Source organism: Podarcis bocagei (genome assembly GCF_964188305.1).
Source record: "Podarcis bocagei genome assembly, chromosome: 14".
Classification (NCBI taxonomy): Eukaryota; Metazoa; Chordata; class Lepidosauria; order Squamata; family Lacertidae; genus Podarcis; species Podarcis bocagei.
The window spans coordinates 37,307,498-37,326,703 of NC_138139.1; the positions used below are offsets into that span (position 1 = coordinate 37,307,498).

The window sequence follows — 19,206 nt, forward strand, 5'->3', positions numbered from 1 at the left end:
CGGTCTCCTTGGCTGCGCAGCCTGAATGAACTGTCAAGGAGGAACACTGCTCTCTCTCTCTCTCTCTCTCTCTCTCTCTCTCTCTCTCTCTCATGCACACGCATATCTTTCCATACAACTTGCTGCCACCAACTCCTTCTCCTGTCCCACAGATCCAGACTGCTGCAGCTGGCGACGTCCACGCAGATGGTCCCTGGAAGAGAGAGCTTCTCTCGTTGCGCTGGGATGCTTTGAATGCCAGGTTCCGCGGTCCATCACAGCAATCTGGCCAGCCCAGGACTGACCTCCTGTCCCTTCCAGAAGAGTGACGGCACTTTCAGAGGAGCATCGCCACCACCAACAACTGGGACGTGCAGTCAAGACTACCTTGCACCTGCTCCTGGGAAAAGACGCCTGGTGATGGTCCTGGCCTGAAGGGAACATCTCCTGTCTTGCAAAGCTCCTCACTCGAAGCCTGAGAACTTCTCTGCCTTCTACGCCCATGCCAGAGTGGACCTGCTCTGAGGTCTGGTGGTCCACAGCCAAAGAGAGAGGTGCCGGCAAAGTTTGACAAAGAGGGTCCTGAGTGGAGAGGAATCTACTGAGGCCTACACTCCTGTTGAGCAGACTTGGGTTCTATAGAAGCTACAAGGTGGGCTGAAAGGACTCCCCATGGTGAGACGGGGCAAACCAAGCATGGCAGGAGATGGTCAACCCTTTGAGAAAGAAGGTGTGAAAGCCTGCTTTGGTCTCACTGCCTGTCAGAGAGCCTGTTAAGGCCTGAGATTGATTAGGCCGCAAAACACCACCGCCCACCACTTTGGCCCTGGAGGCTCCTGGTCCAGTTCCCAGCCTGGCAGGGCCTCTGCAAGGGGAGCTGTGACAGCTTTGCAAGCTGGAAGGAGAGGCAGGTCATGAGAGAGACCAAGGGCTGAGATGCTTCCTCTCAGCGACTGGGCCGGGACAGCAGAGGGCAGCCCCGCCCCATGCAAAGAGAGATGCTAGCGCTGGACTGGAGTTGGCTCGCCCCCTTCCTTGCATCCTCGGGGAGATGGATTCCTTCTGCTTTGCCTGCTTTCAGAAGGAGGAGCTGCAGCCCTTGCAAGTGAACAGGTGGGTCAGAGGAGACTTCCCTGCATGATGGGCAGGTGTTGGGACGTGCACGGGAGGCGAAGCGGTCTAGGGATGTCCTGTGTCCCATAGTAGTCAAGGCTGCTTATTTATATAGGTCCCAGGGGCTCAACCCTAATTAGAAAGCATGCGTTCCGACATGGGACCCTGATGTTTGCAGGATAGTTCTGATGATCCCACCAGTCAAGAAGAGGTCCTTTGTACATGCCTGGGCACACAGTTGCTACTCTGCTTTCTTAGGACTGAGTTCTGATGCTGAAACCAGACTTGTTTCTGGTGTGAGCAAAAACGTCAGCATGCATAGCATTTCATTAGTTAGGTATCTATTGCATTTATATCACACCTTTTTCTCCAATAGGTTCAAGGTGGAGTACATGGTTCTCCCCTTCCTCAGTTAATCCCGGCAGCAACACTGTGAGGTAGGCTAGGCTGAGAGGCAGTGACTGGCCCAGGGCCACGCAGTGAACTTCATGGCCAGGTGGGGATCCTAGAATCATAGAATTATAGAGTTGGAAGAGACCCAGGGGTCATCTAGTCCAACCCCCTGCAATGCAGGAATCTCTCAGCTCCTAGTCCACACTAGGAAGATTATACAGAGGAAGTTGTTACACCTCCAGCCAACTTTTACTCAAGAGGCACACCCATGGAAATCAATAGATCCAGGCAAGGCCATGCCCATTAATTTCACCGGGGCTGCTGTGAGTAGGACTAACATTGGATACAGCCCTATGGGTCCATGATGCTCAGATCTGCCTGCTTTTGGCCAGTGGTGGCCCTCCAGGGTCTTGGGTAGAGTTCTTTCCCAGCACTGCCTGCCTGGCCCTTAAACTGCCGATACTGGGGATTGAACCCAGAACCTTCTGCATGCAAGACCACCTGCACCACAGCCCTTCCCACAGAGGCACTGTGTGGACTCTCCACTTTGCATGCTGTGCTTATACATCTCTCCCAAGGTTGCAAACCCTCAAAGGTTATTTCCAGGGCTTTGCTTCAGCTGCAACTCACCAGAACTCAGTTCCTCTCAGGTGGGCACCACTGCCATTATAAAAGAACAAAGGAGGCATTCGTGGTTGAGTTCTGGCACCTCTTTTTCTAGTAAAATAGCACTGGTTATTTCCTTACATACTGCAGTTATATTCCACCCCAAGGAGTTCAAGATGGTGACATCCCTGGTTCTCTTCCTCCCCATTTTGTCTCCAAGTAGGCTCACTCAATGCCAAAGGTAATATCAGGTTGGATCCAATTCAGAGTAGACCCACGGAAATGGGAAAAAACTCAGGTTAGGCTTGCCAATTGATTCCAAGAGGTCTACTCTGAGTAGGAAAAGCATGGAATCATACAAGCCCGTGTGGCTCTTGAACTCAGCTGAGCTGTAAAGCATGAAAAAAATAATCTTTGTGGACTTTGTGGCATTTTTCTACCCCAGGAAACTCACTGCTCATCCAGATGCCCATTCATCATGGCGCAACTCACCTTTAATGGAGGTGGTTAAACAATGCTCAGTTTGTATTGACACAAGAGTAGGAGTGCCGTCATTACTTTTGCTCTTTACTTGCTCTCTGCTCCTGTGTGTTGAATAAGGAGAGGCTTTTCCCGACATGGAGGAAAACACAGGGTGGTTGGGGCCCCTGGGAGCATCTCTTGCGACATTTCTGCATGTCAGCCGTACTGGAGAAACACAGGAGCAAGGCCCCTTGAAGAGGAAAGAAATGGTGGCAACCCCTACCTGTGCCCCCAACAGGAGAAAAACAGGCAAACAATATCTGTGTCGCAGACGCCTCTCCGTCTAAAAATAGTTGTGCAAACCAGCCTTGAAATTCATTTCAGAGAGGTGTCAATTTGTAAAACACCCTTGCTTTAAAAACATGGCGGAATCTGAAACGTAGGAAGCTGGGCTTAGGCTGAGTCAGACCATTGGTCCCTCTGGCTCAGTGTTGTCTACACTGACTGGCAGCAGCTTTCCAGGGTTTCAGCTCCCAGTCCATCTGGAGATGCCACAGGGGATGGAACCCGTGACCTTCTGCATGCGACGCAGGTTCTTTCCCACTGAGCTACAGCTCCTTCCTGCAGAAAGCTGCCTTGTACTGAGTTGGAGCAACACTCCCATATTGGGGTCCTGGGTACATCCAACTCTGCACTCTCTACACTGACAGGAAGTGGCTCTCCAGGCCTCCAGGCAGAGGTCTCTCCCAGCCCTGCCTGGAGATGCCTTGGTGTTAGGACTTTCTGCGTGCAAAGCAGGTGATCTGCAGCAGAGCCAGGGTCTCCTCCCGGCTCACTCCCACCCTTAAAATAGTGGCCTTCTGGAACCACCCACAGTGCAGATGCTCTGCAACAGAGCCAGGATCTCATCCCTTCCCCACAAGCCCTTCCCAGCTGTTAGTTAGTTTGTTTCTAGCAGTCCTTGTTTCAGGAGTCCAAGATGCCTCTTTTACCTTCAAATCTACGGAGGAGTGCTTGAGTTTCCTGGGAATTACCTTTTTGTGCCAGACTCTAGCAACCATTTTTGGAAGGCTACATCGGAGAGACACTATTTTATTAAAATTGCAGGGTGGTGGTGATAGCATTGTGAGGTGGGTATGGATTAAAGGTAAAGGACCCTTGACCGTTAGGTCCAGTCACGGACAACTCTGGGGTTGTGGCACTCATCTCGCTTTATTGGCCGAGGGAGCCGGCATACAGCATGACTAAGCCACTTCTGGCAAACCAGAGCAGCGCACGGAAACGCCATTTACTTTCCCACAGGAGTGGTATCTATTTATCTACTTGCACTTTGACGTGCTTTCGAACTGCTAGGTTGGCAGGAGCAGGGACCGAGCAACGGGAGCTCACCCCGTCGCGGGGATTCGAGCCGCCGACCTTCTGATCAGCAAGTCCTAGGCTCTGTGGTTTAACCCACGGCGCCACCCACGTCCCGGGTATGTATTAAGGGCCCTCTATTCCCCCCCCCAAAGTAATGGAAGCACTGCAAAGAAGGGGGAATCACAAGACTGAGAAGGACCAATTCAGCAGCAGGGATAAAAGGGTAAAATCTCTGGGTTGCCAATGGCCAGCCAGACTTCTTCTCCCTGCATACCTTCTGGGTTCTGGTCTTCCTGTTCCTTTAATAATAGCAGCTGATAGGCATTAGTAGTTGATAACGCTCTGCTCCAGGCTGGGGGAAAGCTTCCTTTACGGATTTCTGCCCATGAAGCTGCTATTAAAGGCACAGGAGCAGACCAGTTTCTGGTCAGTTGACAACCTAGCCTGAGTTCTGCTGGCAGCCACTGGGTGGGGTGGGGCTGCTAGCAAGGAACCGTCATCTGGCAGCCTCCACACAACTCCCATGCAAAAGTATTCTAGAGGCAATGAGAGAAGGACCTGCCAGGGATCTTGAACTGAAACAACCAGACCGTGGCCTCTGACCTGACGGGACCGCCTTTGATAGGCTAAAGACCTCTTTTCTCACTGTAGAACCTGGTTCCTGGCACGTATTGAACTAATTCCTAATCCCAGGGCAGCAGTTCATGGCCAGCAACTAGGCAAAGCTCCCCTGATCCATTCCAGCGATTAATGTGTATGTGTGTGTGTGTCCCGCTCTGTGTACTACAACAGAGGCTCCGGCTAACTGAATCCGCAATGTGCAAAGCGCTGGAGGAGAGTGGCCCTGTGGGTGGTTCCAGGAGGCCACTATTTTAAGGATGGGAGTCCGTCGCACACCTGCAAACTCAGGTTGTGGAATTTACAGTTTGTCTGGCGCTCTTGCGCAACAAACCCACTTCCCCAAAAGACGGGAAATGCAATCGAAAGTGTGGGGTGACATTTGCTTTGATGCAGCGTTTTCTAGCCTCCCTGCAAACAATTCAGAACAATAGCTTTGTAGAGTTGGAAGGGACTATGAGGGTCATCTAGTCCAACCCCTGCAACGCAGGCATCTTTTGCCTAATGTGGGGCTCAAACCTACAACCCTGAGATTAAGAGTCTCATGCTCTACTGACTAAGCTATCCCAGGAATTGGTTGTCTGTATGTCTTTTAATTGGTCTAATGCAGGGGTCTGCAACCTTTTTCAGCCGTGGGCCGGTCCACCGTCCCTCAGACCATGTGGTGGGCCGGACTATATTTTGGAAGGGAAAAAAAGAATATGCCCCACTAATAACTCAGAGATGCATTTTAAATAAAAGCACACATTCTACTCATGTAAAAACACGATGATTCCTGGACCGTCTGCGGGCCGGATTGAGAAGGTGATTGGGCCACATCCGGCCCCCAGGCCTTAGGTTGCCTATCCCTGGTCTAATGTAACACAGGGATGGGAACTTCTGGCTGAGGACCAAATATAGCCCTCCGGACCCTTCTATTGAGCCTCCGGACTGTCTGCAGTTACACCCCTCACTGGCGTCACTTTGCCTGGCTGGAATGTGCCTCTGGACTCTGATAACGCTTCTTGCTTGCCTGGATGAAAGATAGAGAAATCTATTACAGATAATAATATTGTGCAGCTTGAAGCGACTGGGTGCAAAAAACGGGACTCCTTTTAGAAATAAAACATGGTTGAGGGCCACAATTTAATCAGAACTTTACTTGCAGAAAAAGATGCATGGGGGGCTGTTTGTGTGCACATTTAGATACTAGCCTTCTGTACAAAGAATACACACTGATTGCTGTGCCTACTTTCCCTCCTATTCCTGTGCAGTTCTAGCATAAAACGCCCCCTCCCGGAAGATGCCCAGAAGGGAATGTTTCCTGCAGACTAGGGGCAGGGGAGAAATCAGACTCAGCTCACACTTATTTTTAAATATTTTATTTTTCATTTCCACATTTTACAGTTAAATCACAAATCTAAATATACACATCCAATCAAAGCATCCAATCGTGACTCGACATTTCCACTTTCCAAAACAATACGCAAACTGAAACACGGGCTTCCTTCAAAATGTGCCCTACCCTAAATTTTGCAATGCAGTTTGCCAGCCATGCGAGCCAAGGAATATATAGGAAAATTAGCATACAAGGTGAAGACGTGCAATAAAAATGCATATCCTAGGGAAAATAACACAGAGACACATTGAAGGAAATCGCTTTGCAGAAATATGTATATTGGGCAAAATAGCACACATGGATGTGTATACAGTGGTACCTCGGGTTACAGATGCTTCAGGTTACAGACTCCGCTAACCCAGAAATAGTACCTCGGGTTAAGAACTTTGCTTCAGGATGAGAGCAGAAATTGCACAGTGGCGGCGTGGCAGCAGCAGGAGGCCCCATTAGCTAAAGTGGTGCTTCAGGTTAAGAACAGTTTCAGGTTAAGAATGGACCTCCGGAACGGATTAAGTACTTAACCCGAGGTACCACTGTATTAGGGGAAATTCTCATTAAAATGCTGCGGAACCCGCCCCTTTCCCCCAAAAGAGGAAATGCCTCACCAGCAATGGGCAAAAGGAAGACATAGATTTCCATAAAACTTGCATATGCCTTGCACATGTAGAAAGAATTGCTATAATTTTATCCCTGCTGTGATTAGGTAAGCTGTGGGCACCCTGCTCAGTCTGTTGCCCAGGTGTGGGCAGGCGACTTCAAGGCCTCTCATCCTCTCTAAAAACCTCATCTTTTAAGCTGGACTTGGACCGGACCATCCTTGAAACAGAAAACTGCCTGCTGACCTGACCTTCCCATGCCAGTCAGATCCTAGGGCAAGTGCTTCATTCTGGGGGCGCCCCTGCATTTGGAAGGTTGGCTCTACCTTTCCTCCGCAGTTCGGAGAACCAGCCATCGTGCCTGCCTCTCTCATTGCAGGCCTTCCCTGCTGGGACCTGGGACTTGCGCCTGACCCAGCACGCCAGCCGGCAATGACGGAAAAGTGTGATCAGAAGCATATGTCTGAGCAGGCTGTCGCTGGTCGGGTCTGCTCTTCCCAGGCTGCCGGAGATTGCCGCAGGAAAGTGGGGTGGCAAGGAAGCTCTCCACCATTCCCCGTGGCAGGGCTACCCCTTTTCATCGCCCATTAACTGCTTCTCTTGCTCCCACTTTATCGAGATTCCTACATTTGAGGCTCACTCCCCTCTCCCTTGCATTATGTGGCCCCCCCTGCAATAATAGTGCAATCCGTCTTCAGACAAAGACCCTGAGTACCATCCATATTTGGAGATGGCTCCCTCTGGGTTGGAATCCTGCAACTTTAATTCCTGAAAAAAACCCCAAATCAGCCCAGGGTGTTGCTGCATATTGAGGCAAAAAGTCAAATTGATGTGTATGAGGTGTTAGGGGAGCGTTAGGACTTCTGTTGGGGGCATAGCTGTCCACTTTTCCCTTTTCTTCCGAGGACTCCTATTCGGAATAAGGGAATTTCCCTTAAAGGGGGGGGGGAGTTGACAGCTATGGTTGGGGGACACATTGTGCTCCTTCTGGGGCAGTTTGTGTGGGAATGTTCAGGGTGGCAGGAGAGGATATATATTGTTTATTAATATCCTTCCTAACTTGTGCTAGCAAGTTCCTTTACTTGGCAGAGTTTACATTCCCCTTTTTACATGCACAGCAGATAGCTGGTTGCAGGCTCGTGTAAGCCTCTCACTATTATACAATTCAATCTGTCTGTGATTGAATTGTACGTTCCTGGTAAGTTCCCTTGAGTCCCTCTTAAAAGAATAAAGACCCCACAATCTTATTCAAAGTCAGTAAAAGAAGTTTACTTACATCAGTCCATAGTTGGATCCGTGAGGGCAGACTTAGTTACAAATATGTACATGTGGATCTACCCCATATGGGGGGGGGGAGGGCTGAGACCTAGCAGAGCAGTCCTAGCTAAAAGCTGGTCAAACGTAGAAGGAAGTGAAAAAGAGAGGGGTGCGCTGCATGACTTGCCCTTTTGTTACCTGGACAGGTAAGGTCATGCCCACCTTTCGTCACATGCAAAGGAAGGATACTACAGCCAGGAGGAACAGGAAGTTTCATCTGGCTGGACCAAACATTCCCTCACATGTCTTCTCTAGCATTACAAGGAATGTTGTACTTGACTGCTCCCAGTGGATTACCTCCCACAGTTTGTCCACCTTTGGTTCTCACCTTGCACTCAGCTCTCACCAGTGGCTCCCAGAAGCTGTCAGCTTGCAACAGTAGCCGCATCCCGGGAATGGCTTCAACTGGCCAGCTAAACCAGGTGAGGGTAGCCGATGGGTCTTAAACTCTTAGTGAGTTAGGGACTTCCCCTGCATGCAAAGACAGACTCTGGCAGATTGAGTGGATGAGACCAATAATGGGTCAAGAAGGCAGTTTATGTGCTGTATAAAAAATCAGAATGAGCAAGCATCTGATATCGCCCTAACAAGCAATCCCAATTTACTAGATTATTTCAGGGCCAAAGCTAAGAGCATTTGTCCTGGAATGAGCCACAGCCTGAGCAACTTGCCTCAAAATAGCAGCCAGCCACCTGTCTCGTATATTGGGCGAGCTGAAGATTGCAAAGTACTTCTGAAATTGAAAGTGCCATATAAATTAATTATTAATTGTCCCTTTCTTGGCGTACGCCAGTTATTGATCAAAACATCATTATGTCTCGAGGCCTAATGATGTTGGTTCCCCACCAACACCATCCTTTTATGGGGAGGGGAAATCAAGGAACCGCCTGATCACAAGCAGATATCTTTACTTGCAGAGTGACTGTTGTTATTATGGTGTAGTTGTCAGCATCTGTGGGATGCTCCGAGGTGGTCAAGCAGCATCACATCAGACAGCAAGTGAAAGCTTATGTGATGGAATGTTCATCCATGTCACCCATCTAAAGGAGGGAAACTCCCTGCACATAGAAAACTAGCACCTCAGGGAATAGGCCAGATCGGGGTAACCAATGTGCTACTCCTCCAGGTGTTGCTAGACTCTAGCTCCCATCAGCCCCAGGGATGTTGTAGTCTACCAGAACCTAGAGGGCACCATGTTGGCCACCTCTGGGCTAGGTTCACACTGACAGGCAGCAGCACTCCTGGGTTGCAGATATGATTTCCCCCCACCCTTAGTACCTGGAGCTGCCAGCAATTGGAGCTGGAACTTCCCTCATGCGAAGCCTATGCTCTGTACCACAGAACTACAGTCCTTCGTCAAGCATTTCACCCATACCACAAATTCCAGGACAATACTTCGTAAGATCATGATAAGAGCTATTTAACTATTAGTCTTGTTTTCCCCCACTTCCTACCCTGTCCCTTTTCCTTGTGTGCTGTGTCTTTTGGGTTGTGAGCCTGCTGTAGTAGGATTGGGGAAGACATTCCACTCGCTTCACATTTCTGAGGCAGTACCGAAACTGAAACCCAGCCATCCTTTGAAATCCATGCTTTTCAGAATTTGCAGTACAGTTCTCCAGCTAAGTAACGTGTACAAAAATGCAAAAATTAGGGGAAGTGTGTATTAAAAATATTGCATTGCTTAAAACAGCACACAAAATGTATTGGGGAATAGTATACTAGGAGAAATCGTGCTAAAATGCTGATAAATTTTCATGTGGACTTAAACCCCCCCCCAACACATTTCATACTGATATGGAATCGTGATAAACTGAATTGCAGATTGGGGAAATGAGAAGCCGAGACACACTGAATACGACAGATCCTTCCCTCCCTAGCTGTACGGCTATTAAATCCAGTGTCTAAAATTATCTTGGTGCCCTGCTGCCTGCCCCCCTAGCTGCTAGCTTTCTGCTTTCTCGTGTCTGCTGTTCACCCTGAGTTATGCCCTGAGATCATGGAGATGTCTTGCTTTTTAAATGAGCCTGATTGAGGCGGGGGTGTGGATGAGAAGAGGTGCTTGATTCAAATGAACCTTCTAAGGAGAAGTAAACCAGCGGTTTGAAAATCTGCCAGCAGGTGTCTCTGAGCTATCTATCCCCTTGTTGTATTAAAAATCCTTGCTTAATCTTTGCAGTTAGCTTTCTAGTTGAAAAGAGAGAGACAGTGGTAGAGATTTAAGGGAGGTAAAGAAACATAGAAGGCATAGCTACCACTAGGCATTACCTCCTTGACCTCTTCAGTCTGTGGAAGTGGCCCTGTTACAGATACCACATAACACTCATTCTGCATTTGTAAGAAACTGATCTTCCAATACGGCTGCACCCTTTGGAACTCCCTGCTGATTGACATCAGGCAGGTTCCTTCCCTGCACTCTTTTCCGCTGAAAACGTTTTTTAAAAAAGGCAAGCCTATCCAGACATGTAGAAAGCTGGCATGTGTTAAATCTGGGCTTTAGTTTATTGTTGATTTAATTATTTTAAAAATGTGTTAGATGACTGTTTCAAACTCTATTTTATTGATCATTTCATTGTTTTATTCTTTTTGTAAACCACTTTTAGGGTTGTTGTTTTTACAGTGAAATTGTATATACCTTTAATGAAATAATAGTAGTAGTAATAATAATACAGGGGTACCTTGGGTTACATATGCTTCAGGTTACATACACTTCAAGTTACAGACTCTGCTAACCCAGAAATAGTACCTCAGGTTAAGAACTTTGCTTCAGGATGAGAACAAAAATGACTCATCGGCGGCGCGGCAGCAGCGGGAGGCCCCATTACCTAAAGTGGTGCTTCAGGTTAAGAACAGTTTCAGGTTAAGAACGGACCTATAGAATGAATTAAGTACTTAACCCAAGGTACCACTGTAATAGCCGACAGCTCTGAACCTTTGGAGGTCATAGCTTCCTCTGTCAGGCTAGTTTGCATCTTAGCATATTGATATATAAATTTAAAATCTATTACTGATGCGATGCAGGGTTGAGAAGACTGGTTCTTCTCTTCCCCCGGGGGACAAGCGCTGGAGATTTCCCCACCACTGGTCAAAGGAATATAGGAAGCTGTCTCATGCTAAGCCAGACCATTGATCCATCTAGCTCAGTATTGACCACACTGGCTGGCAGCAGCTCTCTAGGTTTCCAAGAGAGTATGTTTCCCAACTGTACCAGAAGATTCCAGGGGTTAGGGATGGGTGAATATGGCAGTTCCAGTTTCTCCCAGTTACCCATTTTCCCAGTCTTCAGTTATCTACATTTCCAGATCAGTTTGCAATAAGTAAATAAAAAGTACGCCTGAAAATTCATCAGCAGCTTTGTGCAAATTTCCCTTAAATAGACACACATCTGTATGCAACTTGGCCTAATATAGACAGTTCTGTAAAGCATTTCCTCCTAATAGCAGGCATTTTGTAGGTCATTGCTACCAATATATACACTTTCCACGCACGCTTTACCCTATTATATGCATTACTGTACACACATGGCTTGGCTCCCTTGCAAAATCCAGAGACGTCTGAATTTTGCTTCCGTTTGTGCATTCTTCAGGAAAGTGCAAAAAGTGCACAGTTTGTCTTTAAATGTGAACTGCATTGGATTTTCCTCCCTTCCCTACCGGGGATCGAACCAGGGACTTTCTGGGTGCAATGCAGATCTCTCCCTCTGAGTCGGGGCCCTTCCGCAAAGGATGCAGCTTTGCAGTTTGTCCTTCTCACCAGGGGACAAGCACTGGCAGAGCTTGGCTTTGTTGGCTCCTCTCCTTCCTCCCTGTGGGCCAGAGTCCAACCTGCAGTAGGCAAAGGGGCAGTTATCCATTTGTGTTATTTATTGCCTTCCTTGCTGCACTCCCAACACATATAATGAAGGTGAACTGCATGGGCTATAGATAGCCGTCCCAGAGCACCCTGGCTCTGCGGTCTCCCTTCTTATTCCTCTGTCCCATCCTGCGGCTCCACAGGGTAATTAAAGCATCTCTTAGCCATACATTATTCACTGACATAAAGGCTGCAGATGGATGTCAAGGGGGTGGTGGAGGTCAAGGGGAATGATCTGGGCAAGAGCCAGACTCAACAATGGGGGGCAGGTTCATTTTTAGGAGCCAGGGACTGTTTCCAATGCTCAGAGTAAACTCCTCCAGGTTAATGGGCATGGGTGCCACTGTGGGTTAAACCACAGAGCCTAGGACTTGCTGATCAGATGGTTGGCAGTTCGAATCCCCGTGACGGGGTGAGCTCCTGTTGTTCAGTCCCAGCTTCTGCCAAACTAGCAGTTCGAAAGCACGTCAAAGTGCAAGTAGATAAATAGGTACCGCTCCGGCGGGAAGGTAAATGGCGTCTCTGTGCGCTGCTCTGGTTCGCCAGAAGCAGCTTAATCATTCTGGCCACATACCCGGAAGCTGTCTGCAGACAAACGCCAGCTCCCTCGGCCAATAAAGCAAGATGAACGCCACAACCCCAGAGTCGGTCACGACTGGACCTAATGGTCAGGGGTCCCTTTACCTTTAACTTAGGCGTGCTGATTTCAGTGGGTCTTCTGTGAGTGGAGCTTACACAACCCCAGGCCTCCGCTGAATGTATCAAAAGGACATGGGTGCAATGTGCAAGGGTGAAATGCTGCCCATTCTACTTTCTCATTTTCTCAATCTTAAACTCAGCTCTTCACATTTCCACATCAGTTTGCAAACTTTTTTTCATTAGAAACAGGCCACTCATCAACATTTTAATGTGCCTTTCTCCAGATATACAGTGGTACCTTGGTTCTCAGACTTAATCCGTTCCGGAAGTCCGTTCCAAAACCAAAGCGTTCTAAAATCAAGGCACGCTTTCCCATAGAAAGTAATGCAAAATGGATTAATGTGCTCCAGACTTTTAAAAAACAACCCCTAAAACAGCAATTTAACATGAATTTTACTATCTAACGAGACCATTGATCCATAAAATGAAAGCAATCAACAATGTACTGCAGTCACACAATCAATCAATCAATCAATCAGTAGCTGAAATGGGTTCCACACAGTCACAAAAACAAAAACAAAAAAGCCGCAAAAGCAAAAACGCAAAATAAATAGCAAAACAGACAGACCTCAGCGTAACACATAAAACGGAAGTGTTGCACTCAAATCGGAAGTGTAACTCTCAAAACGGAGCACGTTCGGCTTCTGAAAAAAGTTTGCAAACTGGAACACTTACTTCTGGATTTGCAGTGTTTGGATTCCAAGTTGTTCGAGTACCAAGGTGTTTGAGAACCAAGGTACCACTGTGTACACATTCATATGTACAATTTTGCCTCATATGTGCATTTTTTTTGCAAATAACTTGTGCTTTATTTTCACAAATATCTGCATTTTATGGGCACTTTACCCCAGTCTATGCATTTCTGTACACAGTTACTTTGGCTAGAGAACTGCATTGCAAACTTTGGAGAAGTGAGGATGTCAAAGGGTAGATGACTTTTGGTTTGCTTATCAGTTTGGAAAGTGCAAATTAGGTCTGTTCTCCTTTAAATGTGAACTGAATCTATCCCCCCCCCATTCATAATGGAGGAGCAGGGCTAACCCTTTCTTAAGGAGCCCAGATGTGTTTGCTGTGGCTTGGAGAATATTGTGGTTGGTTTTACCATGAGGTTTGCACATGCTGTGGAAATGCTAGGTAGTGAAAAAATGTGTACCAAGAAATGCATGTAGCAAACTAAGGCATACATTAAAAAATGCATGCACTGGTGAAAAGAACGTACAAAAAATGCATTATTTTAGGAGAAATTGTTTTGCCAGAACATGCACGCCAGGCCAAATAGCATACAAAAATGCATTTATGAGGAAAAATTTGCGCTATTTCCATGAATTTTGATGGTTTTCTGATGTGAAAATTCATGAAAATAGTGCAAATTGGTGAAAAGAACGTTCAAAAAATGCATTATTTTGGGAGAAACTGTTTTGCAAAAACATGCACGCCAGGCCAAATAGCATACAAAATTGCATTTATGAGGAAAAATTCGCACTATTTCCATGAATTTAGATGGTTTTCTGTAAACTGATGTGGAAATGTGGAGAACTGAATTTAAGTTTGGAGAAATTGAAAGAAACTGAAACTGCCCATCTCCCTCCCCCACCTGACCCCCTGGTTTTCTATTTTTCTTTTCCAATTCACACTCAATAATCCATTGCTACTGAGCATGCTCAGTTGTCATCCAACTGCTTTGGGGGTTTTTTTGGAGGGGAGTACCATTCCCTCTTAGGCTTCTTAAAAGAAGTGGGTTTTTGGTTCTTCTGCAAACTTCTAGGTTCCCCTGAGCCTGCTGAGACCTCTCTCTTGTTTTTTCATGCCCCTTCACTTCCATTGGCACTCACCCATGGAGTTCGCTCTTACAAGGAGCGGTGGTGGAGAAACCCTATACTCGCAGGACAAAACAAACACAGCCGGAAATCTCAGACTTGAGAAAGATGGAAAGAATTTGCTGAAATAGGTAATTGAACTAGAATACAATAAAGGGAGGTGTGAGGAGGCCGATGAAACAAGTAAATGAAAGGTTAAGATATGGAACATTGGATGTGTGTTTTAGTGTTTTTGTTTCTTTTTGCTGTTTTGTTGTATTGTTTTTCTATGTTTTTCTTTTTATGTATTGTAAGGTATGTTCTGTTAAATTTTTTTATTGTTTTCCTTTTTTCTATTTTCTGTAATTTTTTAAACTCCTAATAAATATCATTTTTAAAAAAGAAAAAGAAAGAAAACTCAGACTTGATAGCCAAATGACCTTTCAGAACTCCTCCTAGCATGCCAACCCACCAGACAAAATTCCTTCTATTAAGTATTCCAAGTGGAAATCTGAGGGATGGGACGGATGTCGCAACTGTATCCTGTCCAGTTGTGCCTGCTTTTCATGTCTTCCTTCCATCCAACCAACCAACCAACCCACCCACCCACCCCAAACTCTCAAGATGAATAAGCAGCTGTCATGCCCCTCCCTAGCAAACTCCAAATTAATTACCTGGCCTCATTTGTGGAACAGAACCAACTCTCTCATTTTAACCCTTCCCTGTCCATCAACCACAAAGAGCCTCCACTATGAGGAAAAGTTGCAGCATTTGTGGCTTTCTACTTTAGAGAAAAACTAAATAAGAGTGGATATGACAAGACATTTATGAGATTATTCACAGTGTAGAGAAAGCCGAAAGAGAATTTTTTTTCTTACAAACTAGAACTTGTGGCCACCCAGTGAAACTGAATGTTGAAAGATTCATTACGGACAAAACAAATGACTTTGTCATGCAGAGTTAAACTGTGGAGCTTTGCAACCAGAGGGACATTGATGGCCACCTATTTGGATAGTTTCTAAAAGAGGACTGGACTAATTCATGGAGGATAAGGCTATCAGCGGCTACTAGCCATGATGGCTATGCTCTGCCTCCACGGTCAGAGACAGTAATACTTCTTAAAACCAGTTGCTGAAAACCACAAGTGGGCTCTTGTGCTCAACCCCTCTTTGAGAGTTTCCTGTGGCGTAGCGTGGGTTGCCAGTGCCCGAGGCCATGGGGAGGGTCATGAGAGAGAGGGAAACGGACAGAGTACAGTGGTACCTCAGGTTAAGAACTTAATTCGTCCTGGGGGTCTGTTCTTAACCTGAAACTGTTCTTAACCTGAGGTACCACTTTAGCTAATGGGGCCTCCCACTTCTGCCATGCGGCCGCTGTGCGATTTCTGTTCTGATCCTGAAGCAAAGTTCTTAACCTGAGGTACTATTTCTGGGTTAGCGGAATCTGTAACCTGAAGCGTCTGTAACCCGAGGTACCACTGTACACATGTACATTCTACTGCCCAATGGCGTCCGCATCACCTAGAAGATCACAATCACAGACATAAGAAAAGAAGAGCTGTTTCATTGTCTGGAGAAGCTGCTTCCTGGTTCACATGGCGAGCCGTTTTCAATGGAGCCCAGCAACAGAAGCATGCGGCTGTATTGAGGCAGCACCGGGTGTTGAAATTTTGCGTCCCTAACCATCTTCTGCCCAGGGCAACCACCCCTTGTGCCCCCCCCATGCTGTGCCACTGAGAGTTTCCCACAGGAATCTGGTTTGCTACTGTGAGAACAGGATGCTGGAACAGATGGGCCATTGGCCTGATCCAGCAAGCTTTTCTTACGTTCTTATGATATTCCCTGCTCCCTGCCTGAAAGCCTTGACAGCCACTGCCACTAGTGCAGCCAATACTGAACTAGCAGACCAATCATCTGACTCAGTATAAGGCGGCTTCCGATGTTCAGCTGGCCATCCCACTTAGAAAATGCCAGCTGGTCTAGAAGGACTAGCCAGAGCGGACACAGTGGGCTGGGCAAATGGGGGGGGGGTGCTGGCTGCGATCTGACCCCAGCGGGGAATGTGCTCTTCTCCTGCCACCCTTGCAAGGCACACGGCAGCGGCGGCAGCTGTTTCCTTGGCTCCCGCTTTGCTTATTAGCTCTGAAACACATTAGCAAGCAGGGTGCGGGAGGAAGCCGGGGAAGGCAAGTATCACTTCAGAGTCCAGAAATAGTTAGGGAGTGCTAATACCTCCCTTCCTGCAGAAGTCAGGTTGGAGGGGGGTGGAGAGACACACCACACATTGGCACATTGAACCGTTTCCATTTTGGGACACACTGATGGGACTTTGGCCAGGCTGCTACTCTCAAAGCTATCCCCAAATCTGCTTGTCTCTGTTTGCCTCCTTATCAAGCCGTGGCTGAAATCACACACACGTAGGTGATGGAAGCAAGGACCTCTGCCAGAGAACTGCTGCCAATTGGCATAGGCATTATTGAGCCGGATGGACAAAGACTCTTTCCTGGTGTAATGCAACTTCCATGCCCACTTGGCATCCCTAGGGTCTTTTCAACTAGAGACTCCAGAGGTTGACTTAGTTACCTTATGTAGGAACCCTAGGAACCTGCAGAGTCAGACCATGGGCCCATCTAGCTCAGTATTGTCCACGCTGCCTGGCAGCAGCACCCCAGGGTTTCAAGTGAAGCCTCTCTTAGCCCTAAAAAGGTAAAGGGACTCCTGACCATTAGGTCCAGTCGTGGCCGACTCTGGGGTTGCGACGCTCATCTCACTTTATTGGCCAAGGGGGCCGGCGTACAGCTTCCGGGTCATGTGGCCAGCATGACTAAGCCACTTCTGGCGAACCAGAGCAGCGCACAGAAACGCCGTTTACCTTCTCGCTGGAGCGGTACCTATTTATCTACTTGCACTTTGATGTGCTTTCAAACTGCTAGGTTGGCAGGAGCTGGGACCGAGCAACGGGAGCTCACCCCGTCGCAGGGATTTGAACCGCCGACCTTCTGATCGTCAAGTCCTAGGCTCTGTGGTTTATCCCACAACGCCACCCGTGTCCGCTCTTAGCCCTACCAGGAGATTAAACTTGGGAACCGCTGCATGCAGTGCAGATGCCCTGCCACCCACTTACAACCCTTCACTATTCTGAGTGGTCCATCTAGCTCAGTATTGTCTACACTGGCTGGCAGCAGCTCCTGAGGGATTCAGGCCTTTGCCCAAGCATCTGCCTGCCACAGGCAAGGCAGAGATGTCCCTTTGCACATAGTGGAGCTTACTTCTGAGTAACAGTGCCTGAGACCGAGAAACACAGACTGCATTTTCCTTTATTCGTTTGTAACATTACTGGTTGTTCTAAGGGCAATTACTTTAATGTTTGCTTGTGATGCTGATTGTTAGCTAGATGAGGAAATGAAGTTTATATTTTATTCTGCAAACCGCCCTGAGATCTTACAATGAAGGGCGGTATAGAAATCTAATAAATAAATAAAAGAAATAATAAATTAAGTTGGAGTGTAGTAGCAATCTGATAATGACCCTGAGATACATGGGAACGGGCTAAGGGAAGCAAGGGAAGCAAGCACAGCCCATGCTTTTGGGCTGCTTATGAAGGGTCATTGGGTGGGTTGTGTTTTTTAAAAAATGAGCAACAGCATGACTTCGGATCTGAAATACAAACAGGTAGAGCATGCGGTTCTTGTACAACAATATGTGGAAACGGTGAAAAAAATTGGAGAGGTGTGGAACCACAGAGTGCTTCAGCAGATCAAATGGATTTGGAAAATGCGTATTTTCAGCTGTGATGCAGATTTGGCCTGAGATTATAGTGTGCATTTCCCAGAGTGGTTTAACCATCAATCCTTTTTCTTCTCAAGGATCTTTTGAAATTGTAGCTCTGTGAACCGAAAAAGGGTCTCCTAACAACCCTCAGCACTGCAGTTCCCAGGATTTGGGAGAAGCTATGGCAGTACACAAGCACTTTAAATGTTGCAGTGGATGTGGCCCATGTCCTCTGTGATGTTTGGACAGAAGGCTTCAAGCTTTCCTTTATTATTTATTGCTTTCCTACAATGAGGCAAAATAGTCACTAGAGGGCACTTCAGCCTCAGATTCTGCAACACGGACCATCCTTTGTGAAGGTGTTTCTCCCAAAGAAGATTCCTTGGGAGATGTGAGACTGTTTTATTTAAGCTATTTATATACTGCTCAATTACCGAAGTTTCTAAGCAGGTTTGCATAAAAATGAGAAAGCATACAATGGATAAGAGCAATTAAAATTAATCACAGAAACAGAAAACTTCCTAAAAATGCCTGCTGAAATGGAAAGGTCTTTGCCATAAACCTCAAGTTTAGCAGGGAGGGGTCCTGTCTCATCTCAGCTGGGAGGGACTCCCAGAGTAACAGCGAATACACAGCTTCTGGGGGATGTGACTCATGCATCTGAACTATGGGGGAACACTAAGAGAGACTCTCCCCAAGATCTCAGTGATCAGGCAGGGATATAAGGCATTTTATTTTTATTTTATTTTGTATTTATAAAATTTATATACTACCCTTCGTCCAAGGACCACGGGGCGATTTACCGTATAAAAACACACAAAAAACCATAATAACAAACTAACTAATAACACACGCACCCCAAGACACAGTTTTAAAGGCCATAGATTGCTGACTTAGATATGGCCCAGGAGGAGAGGAATGTTTTTGCCTGGCACCAAAAAATACACAATGAAGACACCAAGCGAGTCCCCAGCCTTGTAATGCATATAAAAGTATACATACGAATGCAAAGCGTGCATACAAATCTCCCTGGCATGCTAGCTTTCTAGGGACAAGAATTCTTTGAATTCGAGTGTTCAGCTATCTGAGACCCTTTCTGTTGTTTGAAGCAGTATAAGTCAGGCATTCCTCCATGAGATCTAGGCCAGTGTTAAAGGTAAAGGGACCCCTGACCATTGGGTCCAGTTGTGGCCGACTCTGGGGTTGCGGTGCTCATCTCGCTTTACTGGCCAAGGGAGCCGGCGTACAGCTTCCGGGTCATGTGGCCAGCA

General features: G+C 47.0%; 1 protein-coding gene across 1 annotated transcript in view; it reads left to right on the plus strand.

Annotated features, from left to right (window-relative positions):
• The first annotated feature begins 864 nt into the window (after window positions 1-864).
• SBK1 (SH3 domain binding kinase 1) overlaps window positions 865-19,206 on the plus strand; it is a 75,753-nt gene continuing 57,411 nt past the window's right edge. The window contains exon 1 of the mRNA XM_081169913.1: window positions 865-1,092. Coding sequence (XP_081026039.1) covers window positions 1,031-1,092 — 62 coding nt within the window. The 5' untranslated portion in view covers window positions 865-1,030. The remainder of the gene's footprint in view (window positions 1,093-19,206) is intronic.